The 13,025-nt window shown below is 35.4% G+C and overlaps 2 protein-coding genes across 2 annotated transcripts in view; both read right to left on the reverse strand.

The window, feature by feature from the left end:
• LOC141298120 (leucine-rich repeat-containing protein 59) lies at positions 1-4,819 on the reverse strand. The gene is made up of 8 exons (XM_073828630.1): positions 4,739-4,819; positions 4,443-4,560; positions 4,288-4,347; positions 4,046-4,204; positions 3,610-3,714; positions 3,432-3,504; positions 2,445-2,636; positions 1-595 (listed from the first exon to the last, which is right to left on the reverse strand). Exons 2-8 carry the CDS (start codon positions 4,539-4,541, stop codon positions 333-335), a joined length of 951 nt encoding a protein of 316 aa, XP_073684731.1. The 5' UTR covers positions 4,542-4,560; positions 4,739-4,819; the 3' UTR covers positions 1-332.
• The window catches only part of LOC141297469 (5-hydroxytryptamine receptor 3B-like), an 11,334-nt gene continuing 3,051 nt past the window's right edge, over positions 4,743-13,025 (reverse strand). The window contains exons 3-11 of the mRNA XM_073827899.1: positions 12,740-12,900; positions 12,392-12,501; positions 12,068-12,237; positions 11,613-11,773; positions 7,435-7,642; positions 7,199-7,336; positions 7,028-7,123; positions 6,536-6,675; positions 4,743-4,904 (exon numbers count right to left, since the gene is read on the reverse strand). Of these exons, the coding sequence (XP_073684000.1) occupies positions 4,743-4,904; positions 6,536-6,675; positions 7,028-7,123; positions 7,199-7,336; positions 7,435-7,642; positions 11,613-11,773; positions 12,068-12,237; positions 12,392-12,501; positions 12,740-12,900 (1,346 nt within the window). The remainder of the gene's footprint in view (positions 4,905-6,535; positions 6,676-7,027; positions 7,124-7,198; positions 7,337-7,434; positions 7,643-11,612; positions 11,774-12,067; positions 12,238-12,391; positions 12,502-12,739; positions 12,901-13,025) is intronic.

Genomic DNA, 13,025 nt, shown 5'->3' on the forward strand with positions numbered 1-13,025 from the left:
TCCAAATTGATCAAATCTTTTATTATAAGATGTTGTGAAACAGTATTACATAACACTCCAAAGGTCACGAATGTTATTACTCATCAACTGTTTCTTGAAGTCCATTTTGCTTTTCCTGATTTGGCAGTTTAAAGACATACAAGCAGAATTTTCATTCACAGACTGGTCCTTAGTTATCACACGGATTCTTATTATTTTTTGAAAAAGATGCAGCGACGGAAAAAAACAATTCCATAGGAATTTCTGCAGACTGGTCTGTGACTTGGTCCCAGTGCGTCACCTGAGAGGCTCAGATCCGCGGCAGGATGGATCATTATCAGACACAGTCAGTCTTATGTTCTGAGTTCAGACACTTTCTGAATGACCTGCTGCACAACCTCCAAACCCTGAGCCCACCTCACCGTCTCCTCGAAGTGTACGTTGAGTGGAACACAGAATGCCTCCTTCCTCAGTTCAGTCAACTGACAAACTCCTATTACGCTGGCTACTCCCACAATTAGCAGGAGGAGTAGTTTTAGGAGCACAGAGAAGAACAGGGAGCAGATGGACCGCTTGGCTTTGGGCACAGGCACTGATGCTGTTGCTGTCTTTTTACCTGAAGTGACGGAAGTATAGAATTTGCACTCAGAAGATCAACATGAGACACTGTATATGTACATGTACAGTATATATATACAGTGGTGGCCAAAAAGATTAGAACACTTGTATTTTCAACAGCTAAAAATGGTTTCAAGTCAGTTATTTCTGTTTTTGCTGTAGTGTGTCAGTAGAAAATATTAGTTTACATTTCCAAACATTCATTTTGCCATTAATTGTAATAATCCAGTCAGATTTTTGTTTGCACAATGAGTCTGACAACAGCCAGTGCTCCACACAGAGATCTGATCTGATCATTATCCAGTCTGTCTGGAATGACTTGAAGAAACAAAATGAACTGAGACAGACTAAATCCAGAAGAACAGTGGCAACGTCTCCAAGATGCTTCAAGAGACCTGCAAAGCCACATGAAAAACCTACTTTAAACGTAAAGGATGGTCACACCAAATGTGACCCTGGACCACAAAACCAGTCTTAAGTCGCTGGGGTATATTTGTAGCAATTGCCAAAAATACATTGCATGGGTCAAAATTTTAGATTTTTCTTTTATGCCAAAAATCATTAAGAAATTAAGTAAAGTTCATGTTCCATGAAGATTTTTTGTAAAATTCCTACTGTAAACATATCAAAATGTAATTTTTGATTTGTAATATCCATTGTTAAGAACCTAATTTGGACAACTTTAAAGGTGATTTTCTCAGTCTTTTTGATTTTTTTGCATCCTCAGATTTCTGATTTCAAATAGATGTATCTCAGCCACATATTGTCCTATCCTAACAAACCATACATCAATAGAAAGCTTATTTATTGAGCTTTCATATGGTGTATAAATCTCAGTTTTGTCAAATTTAACCTTATGACTGGTTTTGTGGTCCAGGGTCACAAATGTTGATTTAATTTCGTTAATAGAAGTTAATTGATAAAGAAAATCTGTTTAAGACATTATGTTTGACAGCATCCTCATTTTACGACATTTTTACACAAGTGCCTAAAACTTTTAACAGTAGTGTAGCTTTGCAGGTAGGTTTCTTGAAGCATTTGAGATGTTGCCACAATTCTTCTGGATTTAGTCTGTCTCAGTTTGTTCTGTTTCTTCAGACTGGATAATGATGAGATCAGATCTCTGTGTGGAGCACTGGCTGTTGTCAGACTCCTTGTGCAAACAAAAATCTCACTGGATTATTACAATTAATGGCAAAATGAATGTTTGGAAATGTAAACTGATATTTCCTACTGACACACCACAGCAAAAGATAGAAATAACTGACTTAAAACCATTTTTAGCTGGTGAATAATAATAATTTTGGCCACCACTGTACAGTAAAACACTGCATCCACATACTGTATTTCAGCCTAACATATACTACAGTTCAAAGGTTTGAGGTCAGTATTGATTTTTGTTTAGCAAGGATGCATTAAATTGATCAAAAGTGACAATAAAGACATGTATAATGTTACAAAAATATTCTATTTCATAGAAGTGCTGTTCTTTTTTGAACTTCTAGTCATCATAGATGAAAAGATCACAGTTTCCACAAAAATATGAGAACTGTTTCTGGAGCACTAAATCTTATTAAAATGATTTCTGCAGTATCACGTGACACTGAAGACTGGAGTAATGGCTACTGAAAATTCAGCTTTGCCATCACAGGAATAAACTACCTTTTAAAATATATTCAAATAGAAAACCATTATTTAAATTATAATAATATTTCCACATGTTTTAACAGCCTACTAAGTATAAGGATGTCTTTTCAAAAACATAAAAAATCAAATCAAATCAAACTTTTGAACAATAGTGTACATCAAAATACATGAGTCACAGTTTATGCAAGATAAATTTGTACCTTGATTTTGAGCGGCTCTCTTTTTCTTTTCTTCCTTCTTCTTTTTCTGTTGTTCTTGTGCAGCAAGAGCAGCCATCTGAGCTTGATACTCCTTTCTTTTCTTCTCCTTCTCCTCTGCTTTTTTCTTCTTTTGTGCTTCTCTTTCCCTAGCCTCTTTTTCTCTCTGCTTAGCTTCTTTTTTCTTTTCTATTTCTGTAAGGGATTAAAACATATTCTAAGATCAATACATAATTAATACACTAAATGAATACTAAAAAAGGTCAAATATTCTGACTTCACCCAAAAATGACTCACCCTCATTTCATCCCAAACCACGTAAAACCACCATTAATCTTTAGAACACAAGCTAAACTATTTTTGATGAAATCGAGAGCTTTCTGACATAAAACAGTCTTTGTAAAATTGCGGACTTGCATTTTTTTGCCCAGCCTTACTCATTTGAACCAGAATCTACAGATGATGAACTAAGAAAGTTGGACGATCTACTTCAGAACGCCAGCTCCTGTGTCAGCAGCACCACATGTATACGTTGTGTTAAGACTCACACGGAAGAATAAACCCGTTATATTTGTTTTCTCATAGCTTCATAACATTACAGTTGAACCACTGATGTCACATGGACTATTTCAATGATGTCCTTACTACCTTTCTAGGCCTTGAACTTGTCAGTTGTATTGCTGTCTATGCAGGGTCAGAAAGCTTCCGAATTTCATTCAAAATTTATTAATGTGTGTTCTGAAGATAAACTAAGTTCTTGCGGGTTTGGAAAGTCATGAGGCCAAGTAAAACATTCCAGATTTTTCATTTTTGAGGTCAGTTTTTCTAGGTCACTCATAAAACCAAGGCAAATAGGCGACTAGACTAAAAACTCAAAATTCTAGATTTCAAGTTCTAAATTCTGAACTCTAAAAGTTTTGTTCAACTTGTAACACTCATAATATAATTTATATCAGAAATTAGGGAAAAAATATGTTTTGGACACCCTACCTCTCTCTTTCAACAATTTACGTTCTCGTTCCTTTTCTGCTTCTTCCTGCAGTACCTTCATGTGCTGCAGAACCTGCAGAAAAAATGCAATTTTTGATTGTTTCAAAACTTTGACTATAAGGCTTATTTATTCAGTACAAAACTGATCTTTGATGCTGCTTCAGACCACTCAACTCACCTTGGATGCGCACTGTTTGCACTGCTTCTCATCCAAACAATCGCCTGCAGCCTTGGCCAGCGTTGACTCCAACGGGTTATCCTTCAGATCCAGCCATTTCAGACTCTACAATAAACAAATGCCCTCATTTACCAACTGCTACTGACAAGCTTAAGATAGGGCGACCATACGTCCTCTTTGCCCCGGACATGTCCTCCTTTTTGGCTATAAAATTATGTTCGGGGGGATTTTGTAAAATATTATAAAATGTCCGGGTTTTTTACCTCATTTCACTGACCGTCATTAATTCAACACTTTAAATGCAGCCACTGCCCACCGCATCCTGGGGAGGGTGTCCTCTTTTTGGATTCTCAGAATATGGTCACCCTACTTAAGATGTAAATAGCATCTTCTAATATTACAGAGAAAGTTTGCATTCATTAGTTCCTGAACCCACCCTGAGTTGTGAGAAGCCAATGGGAAGCATTTTTAGTTTGTTGTTGTATAAATCCAGGTGCTGGAGATTACTGAGTTGCCCAATTTCTTCTGGTAAGCATACGAGTTGGTTCTTGCTCAGGTCGATTTTGATAAGGTGAGTCAAGCCACAGAATTCAGGCTGGTAAGGTAACAAAAAGAGTACAAATTAGTTAAAAAAAAAACGACAACAAGCAATTTCTTTTTTTAACAGTTGTTACTTACAGTCAGGGTTGTTAGGTTATTACAGGACAGATCCAAAAACGTTGCCTTTGGAAATGCAGCCTGCACAGAAATCAATGTTTATGAATACAATGAAAAAAAGTAAGGTAAACTTGAAAATGATCATTGTAAAGTGACAAATCTCCAGCCACACTTACCAACTCCTTGACTGGCACTTCTGTAAGATTACTGAGACTCAAATCAAGCTCATTGCCATCGATTTTGTCTTTAATGTTTTCAACTTTGCCTTTACTCATCTTGACGTGCTGCTCCTCACTGAATAAAGAATACAATGAATATGATCAGCAATCAAAGCCATCAAGGCGTTAAAATGAAAGCAAGTTTTGACAGCTAGATGATTTGGACAAAGTGAACAGAGTTTTTATTAATAAAGTTGACTTAAAACAGCAGTGTTTTGATATTATGTTTAATTGTATTGAATGAAAGTTATTACCTTGTTACAGATAGTGAAAATACTCCGGACCCAGTGCAGAGGAGTAGTTGAATGCAATGACTGAACTGATTCCGCACTGCAATGGATGAAAATCCACGTCATTACTCTGGTGTGGCAGGAGGCGCAGCTGACTGCGTGTCTCGAGTCTGGAGCTGCCATCTAGCGTCTGGAGGTCCGAGTCATTTCATTTTTATGTGGATTTATGAGAATGGGAAAGAATGATTTTCAATTTAAAATAGTATGTTAAATAGTGCCACTTTATTAGCCTCTCGGAAATGTACCAAATGCTACTTAAGAGTACGTATAAATGTTAATTGTAATAAGCTGTTCTCATTTTCCTCAAGTAAAATCGAATCATATTAAAAGTCAATATTTGCATTGAGTAATATCAACCAATAACTAGATAAAAAAGAGTTTGTAGACAAACTTTAGGTTGGCTTGAAAGGCTGGCTAAAGCCTAGCCAGAAGTAGTTTTTTTAAGTAGTTTTAAAAGCTAGAAAAAAGGTTTTCAGTTAGAAGTAGTTTAACAGTATTTTTTAAATGCCAGCCAGCTAGCCAGATGATAGATTTTTAGAAAATAAATAAATAAAAACAGCTGCTTAAGAAAAAGAAAAAAAGGCTGAAAAAACAGCCAAAACTAGCTGATCCATCTACAAAAAAATTAAAAACTGTGGATTTAGCAAATAAAACAAGCTAAACAACAGCCAAAACCAGTTGATTTAGAAAAAAATGCTTAAAAATAGCTGATTTAACTAAAAAAAAGTTTATAACCAGCTGGTTTGTCCAAAAAAAAAAAAACCTGCTAAAAAAGCAGAAACTGTCCATAATTTTTTTCTGATTTAGGAAAAACAGCCAAAAAACAGCTAAAACAAGTTGATTTAGAAAAAAAAATAAAACTAGCAGATTTAGCAAATAAACAGTTAAACCAGCTGATTTAGAAAAACACAGCTAAACCCAGCTGACTTAGCAAAAAAAAAAAAAGCTTAAAACCAGCTGGTTCATCAAAAAAAAAAAAAAGAAGCTAAAAACCAGCTGCTTTTGCAGAAAAAAAAACAGCTAGAAAAAAGCCAAAACCAACTGGTCCATCGCAAAGAAACAAAAAAAAAGAAAGAAAAAGGGCTAAAAAAAACAGCTAAAACCAGTTAGAAGCTTTAAACCAGCTGGTTCATCAAAAAAAGCTAAAACTAGTTACTATAGCTGCTTTAGCAAAAAATTAAAACAGCTAAAAAACAACCAAAAACCAGCTTAAACCTGTTGATTTAGGGAAAAACAAAACCACTCGATTCAACAAAAACAGCCAAAAAACAGCTAAAAGCTTAAAACCATCTGGTTTATAAAAAAAAAAAAAAAAAAAAAATCAGCTAAAACCAACTGCTTTAGCAAAAAAAAGACAAAAATCAGCTTGATTTAGGAAAAATACCTAAAAACCAGTTAAAAGCTGATTTAACAAAAAAAGAGATAAAACCATTGATTAGAAACCATAAAATTAGCCGATTTAGCAAAAACAGCTAAAATCAGCTGATTCAAAAAAAAAAACCAGCTGATTTTCTATGAGCTAAGCTGAGTTTATATAAAAACACTCCATTATAGAAATGTATGTTAAACATGGTTCCCTGTCAGTTCTTTCAGAGAGAAAGTGTTAAATTTGTGTCAGTTTGTGTCATAATATTCTTTAGTTATTTTGTAAAGCATGCTTTATTTCACAAAATATTAAGGCCTACTGGAGCAGGCCGGGTACTTGACAGATGAAAGCGTGGTTAATTTGCAGCTTTATTGCAGTGTTGCTGATATACATACATTGAATAACGAACAAGCATGCTCCATGGATAGCAGACCAATTGACACTATGCACAACAGGCATTTCTTTATTGAATAGTATGGCCTCTTTGTTTTCTTTCTCTGGATCATGGTTTCTACACTGGTGATTCTTTTTAACTCTGTAGAAACACATCACAAAATCAATAAAAATCCTCCTACAATGCTCTCAACAGGAAGAAATGTATATAATAGTGTTATGTAATGCAATATATGTAATATTGACCCCTAATTTGAGCTTTCATCATAATTTCAGAGTTTGAAACTACTCAACTTTCCACTCTCGAAAAATGAAGACAAGAAAGAGAGAAACTGAAATGAGATAAACCGCAAAGAAAACCCTGTTAATACATTTGGCCATTCCTAACCAGTAAATATGAGCAGTTTTGGCTTTTAAAGTATTAGGAACAAGAGTCAGTTTGATAGTCTGAAGCTCTTCTAGAATCAGCTGCAATAGCTGCACATCATTCATACTTTCTGTGCTGTATATTTCCTTCAACATCAGAGATTCAAGGGGTGCTTCCACTCCAGAGTAAGAGATGCGATCATTGATGTCTGTTTTCCGGTTATCTGAAAGAAAAACCCAGTCTATTGACTATAAAGTCAGAAACTTTTTGGTATGTGTGAAAGGTGTCTATAGCCTACCTGTGTCAGAGCTGTGATCTTCAGGTCTCTGAACTTCATTAGCATCTTGTTCAGAGTTCATATTTATTAAGTATATGACTAAAATTGTCTCCAGAAGACTCAGCAACATGAATGAAAAGATGACAACGACATACACAGCTGCACAGAACAGAAGAGGGAGTTTATATGAAACAAGACAATCTTGACGAGACCTCACTATATTAAGAAAAATGTCCTTAAACTGAGTGAGGTCTTACCTATCAGAGGACATCTGTGCGATTTGGATGGCAGAATGTCATTTAGGATAAGCAAAAGTACAGAGATCCCCAGTAGCACAGTCACTTTGAAGCACAGTTTTTCCCCTCTATCTGGGATGAAAAAAGATGCTAGGTCCAAAACGAGGAAAAACAATATAGGTAGCTGAAAATTGATGAAATGCATCAGGGGCATTCTTCTGACTGAAATCTAAAGAGAAAATATGAGGGAGGTTAAAGAAACTGAGACTGTCATTTCTGGAATGGAAAAATAAATATAGTATTTAAAATAGAAAAATTGTTGAAAATGTAGCCTATACTCACCCTAGGGCAAGCAAGATGTAGGCTAGATGAGTTTGTTTCTTCATCAGAGCAGATTTGGAAAGAATTAGCATTACATCGTGTCCTAACTACACAAGACGCAACAAGATTTCAGCAACAAGCAATTTGGCTGTCCACACCAGACGCGACGCGACAGGTATCACAGCCACTCATAACTGCATAAGTGCACTGCACTCTTGACGAAATGGACAAGTTTATAATCTAATTCAAAAATATGAAACCTTTTTAACTAGGGCTGCAACTAACGATTATTTTAATAATCGATTAATCTGTCGATTATTTTTTCGATTAATCGATGAATCGGATAAAAAACAAGGGATTTACAACCCTTTATTCAAAAACAGAACTAAAATCTTTAGAAAGTGCACGAACATGTTGCTCCTTGAACTGTTATAATAATAATAATAAAATAAAAATGGACTAACACAAAAAACATACACATGTATGCTTTACATCTGCCAAATATATAGACTGAATAAACTAAAATTACTATCAGTCAAGACAGCGGCTTGCTGTGGTGTACATGCTGCATTTCCCATCAAGAAGCCTCTCAAATTAAATTCCTCAGTGCGCATTAAAAAAGTCATGTGACTTTGCACGCTGGAACGGGATAACTTGACTAACTTTCTGCTACATTCATTCTGCCACGGCGGTGTTTAGTGTCCTGCCATCAGCAGCGACCAGCTGGAAGAGTTCCGCATTCAAATGCACGCAAAACTGGCCTCAAAGCCCCAGCAAAAGTAATTACCATGAATGTGTCAAGGCAAAAATTAAGAAAATATTCGAATTACTTATTAATAAACTAGTATTTTCTGATTCAGTGTTGCAAAGATGAAATTGACGATCCTGCCATCTGCTCATTAATGCCTAATGCATCTTTATGGATTAGCTAATGAAAGAGTTTTGTTTTCGATTTTAATTATTTCGTTTTATAGTAAAATAATAATTTAAAGCTTTCTATAGATATTGTGTTTGTGAGGCAATTACCTGGGTTTCGGTTAATTATTGTGAAGCGATCCTGTTTAAACCAAAGATATCAAGCGTATTCTGTTTGTTTTCTTTAAGAGCACATTTTGTTGATACTGTTAGTACACACAAACTAAGGTAGACCCTTTACAGTTCCGGCCCGGGTGGTAAATCACTCTTACCTTTATGAGCAAAAAAGAAATTCCACATTGCACTGGCTTCTCCATGCGCTGCAAAGCGCGCTCCTCTCCGCACAAACTTTGGAATTATCTTGATTGAATGATTAAACTAATATTGTGATATGTTTTAAGTTTTTTATATCAATGGATTTTAATTTAAATCGCGATGAATTAAGCAGGCTTTTGATCTGTCTGCCGCTGTTTGCTAGTATAACTTTAAAAAACAAAAACTTGAATTTAACAAACAAAAAGTGTTCCAAATATATCTCTAAATTAACTTTATAAACTAAAGGAACGAAAATAAATGTAATCACTTTGCTATTAAAATCAGCAGCTGTGTAATGAGGAAGAGAAAGAGAAAAAAAGACAGTCGGACTGGAAATTCAGTCGGCCAAAAATTGATGAGCTGTCGGACATTTTTACAAGGAATGTTTGTTTAATAACCTATATAATATTCTTAGGCTACTTTCTTAATTAAATATATTATTTCTTTGATTTATTTTAGCGTTTTTAGGCTGCTTGTTAGCTGACTGAAGTGTAGGCTATATATAAAAAAACAACGTGCCACCGTCACAGCCCTATTCAAAACTGAGACGATTTCACCTCAGCAGAGCTCCTCTTTCTCCTTACGGTTGTGGTATGTTTTCGACACATTATACAGACAGACAGTGTTACAAAAACTATAGAAGTAGTTTTCTCCATCTCCACTATCCAACGACCCGTACAGCAGCTGTTTTGCGATCGAGCATTGGCTGCTGTGAAAGTACGCTAGCCAAAGTAGGCTTAAATATCAAACATGTTTGATATAAATCGGGGCAGCATATATATATATAATGTAGAAACGGTGCTTTATGCTCAAATGTTCCAGTTTTGCGCATAAGTTAAATTCGCATTTTTGGATGGAAACACAGTTTATGAGGTGCCGAACTCTGCTGGCATCAGTGCGGGAGAGAGACCGAATGTGTCCACTCCACTCTGCGCTCAATTTTTTTAAATATATATATAATAACAACCAAATGTCTCTGCGTCGCGCGACACAACGAATCGATTATGAAATTCGTTGCCAACGCTTTTAGTAATCGATTTTTATCGATTTTATCGATTCGTTGTTGCAGCCCTATTTTTAACATTATTAAAACTACCTACTGAGTGACTGATACCATATTTGTTATGGAGAATGCTTGTTGATTCGCAGTTTTAACGTACGTGTTTGCTTTAATGTATTTTCAAGATCTGAGGTAATTCTGTTGTTACTTTCGGTATGGCTATAAATGTCGCACAGTATGATTTTTGAACTTTCATTAAACACATTTAACATTGAATAAAGCACATAATAAACACCTAAGATTATCACTGTCATAGTTTGTATTTTGTTGTTCCAGCCGCGACGTCGCGGAAATATAAACTGTTTCTAAAATAGAAATGTCGCGTGTCTCTGTCGCGGCTAGTTAGGACAAAAACTCCGATTAACATAGAAAAGATACCTTTTATCGCGTGTCGCGGCGTCGCGTCGCGTGTAGTCTACAACGGACGCGAGGGCCGCCACAAAAGACAATATAGAACCCATTATAATCAGGAATGCTGCCTACACTAGAAGCGACACGACACGACAAATCCGCCAAAGTAAACTGCCTCGTTTTATCGTACTGACACAAATTTTAAATGATTTGCAATGGTCTTTTACAACGCGACAACTGTTGCATCCAGTGTAGAAATGGTGATTTGCCCACAAATAATTATTCTGGACCTTTTCACTTAAGGAATTGATTTTGGATTGACTGGTATTTTGGCCAGATATTTGATGGTTTAAAGTTAAAATGCCGTAGCCTATTATGCATTTGTTTCTTACAAACAAGCAGCTTTTAAAAGTGAACTCACTTCACAATACATAGACTTGAGTAGTGTGGATTACTTGTGGATTATAGAGGGTTTGTACCAGATCAGTTACCCAGATGCATGGCCATATTGGCTATACTCAGATGTAAACAACAGTGTGGATTACACTTAATGTACTACTGAATTTGTTGTTTTGCTAATTTATGCTGTTAGCCATGGGAAAAACGTGTGGACGCTGCTAAATAATATAGGGAAGGACTTAGTAAGCAGGAAAGGGCTAAAGGTAAACTAAAGGTAATAGGTGGTAACGATATGTACAAGCAGTATTAATTAAGACATTAAGCTAATATTTCACCTACTTGACTGTAAATGATAAGAACAAACTCGAATGTTGTCAAGATTCTTGCCCTGAAAATCCTGGTTCAGTTTGGCAAACCACAACCACATTCATTTTTTTTTTTTTTTGCGCTCTTCTCCTTGTAAAACTTTTGGCAGTCTATAGTGTTTTTCACGGTCCGACCAATTAATATAGCCAAAAACATCACAATAATTGACCATTTTCAGCTGCAGTATTCAGCAAAATATGCGAGTTTCATTTGTTTCAGAGGCATTGTTTACATTTACGTTGACTGATGACGTGTCGTGAAAACACTCTATTGTGATTTTTTTATCAGCTGTTAAAACTCTTATGACAGCACCTATTCACTGCAGAAGATCCATTGGTGAGCAATTGATGTAATGCTAAATTTCTTCAAATCTGTTCCTGGAAAGAAATAAACTTTACTTCTTATCTACTTCTTGGATGGCCTAAGGATCAGTAAGTTTTCAGCATATTTGTATTTTAAGGGGAGTTAGTACCGTGTACTTTATCCTGTCAAATGTTTGGCCCTCATAGCTCTCATTCTGGAGCGAGACTGATATGTTCAGGAACTCCCATTCTCCCATTGTTAATATGCTTTCTCGAGCTACCTGTGTCGCCTTTGATGAATTGGAGGCAGGAACCAGCTTTATTTCGTTATCTGTTTCACATAAAGGAAACCAGTACAGTGAGACACTGAATGCGTTCAGGGTTTTTTTTTTTCGATAATGGAAAACAACAACATCAAAAAACAATGATTAATAAACAATAAACAAATTTGAATGCACTTAAACTGTAATTAAACCAACTGCAATCAATACAAGATGTTGGTACCAATATCAGCCATTTATTGTTTATCTGCCAACATAATTATGCCAAATAATTCAGCTTGTTGTATTGGCCAGAATATCATGCATCGTTATTTTTAAGGAGTATTTACTTTTTGTGCACTCACCTGAGTAATTAATTGAAGACACTGTGATGTGGCACTTTTGGGTATCAAAAGGAAATTTGTATACATTCATTGTGCAGGTGCTGACAATTTTATGGTCATCGTCCATCCTCACATTTCCATCATGAGAAATATCCAAATATGGGTTCAGTGGTCCATCTTCCTTTTCTGCACTAAAACATCTTGATAAATTATTTACATGCCATGCAAAATGAGTTTTATGTCAAAGAAATTATTACATTTTAGATTTTCCCACATATATGTGAATAATTCCTCTCAATGTTACACTGTTAATAAACATATTAAGAAAAACATTTATATACTCACGTCTCTTGAACATAGAGGTCTGGTTTCCAAAGCATCTCTTTTGGCAAAATCAAATTTTTAATACCACAGAAGTCTTTAGGATCCCAAGAGATTCGTTCATTGTTCCAACTCTAAGTGAGCAAAAATTCATTCATAAATAAATAAATTACTTAAGTTTCAATCAAATTCAGAAATAACTGAAATTATAAAAATTATAAGCAGATTTCCTGTTTAACACTTACCATGGACATCCATAAAAGAGGAACAAAGATCTGAGATTTTTCATTCTGCAAAAAATAAATATGTATATATATAAAACAGACACAGACTAATGATCCACTCACATTTGTTGGCTGTTTGCAGTCATACCATAGAAAGGATGCCGTAGAGGTAAATATCAAAATACACTATGGTGGGGTGTGTCCAGTCCAGTGCGGGACGGCAAGTTGTGAATTTTTCATTGTCTCTGGTAAGATTTAAATATTCCAGTACATCTTGCTTACTGCATACTTGTTTCGGAAGCACTAAATCTGCAAGCCAGGAAATATATTAATACAGCTTTAGAACAATTGACGATTGTCTGTGCATTAAAAAGAAAATAAGCAAAGCTTTACTCACCTACTAGAAAAAGTAGACAGATAACACAGATAGGAGA

Source organism: Garra rufa, chromosome 22, assembly GCF_049309525.1.
Source record: "Garra rufa chromosome 22, GarRuf1.0, whole genome shotgun sequence".
In the NCBI taxonomy this organism is placed as follows: Eukaryota; Metazoa; Chordata; class Actinopteri; order Cypriniformes; family Cyprinidae; genus Garra; species Garra rufa.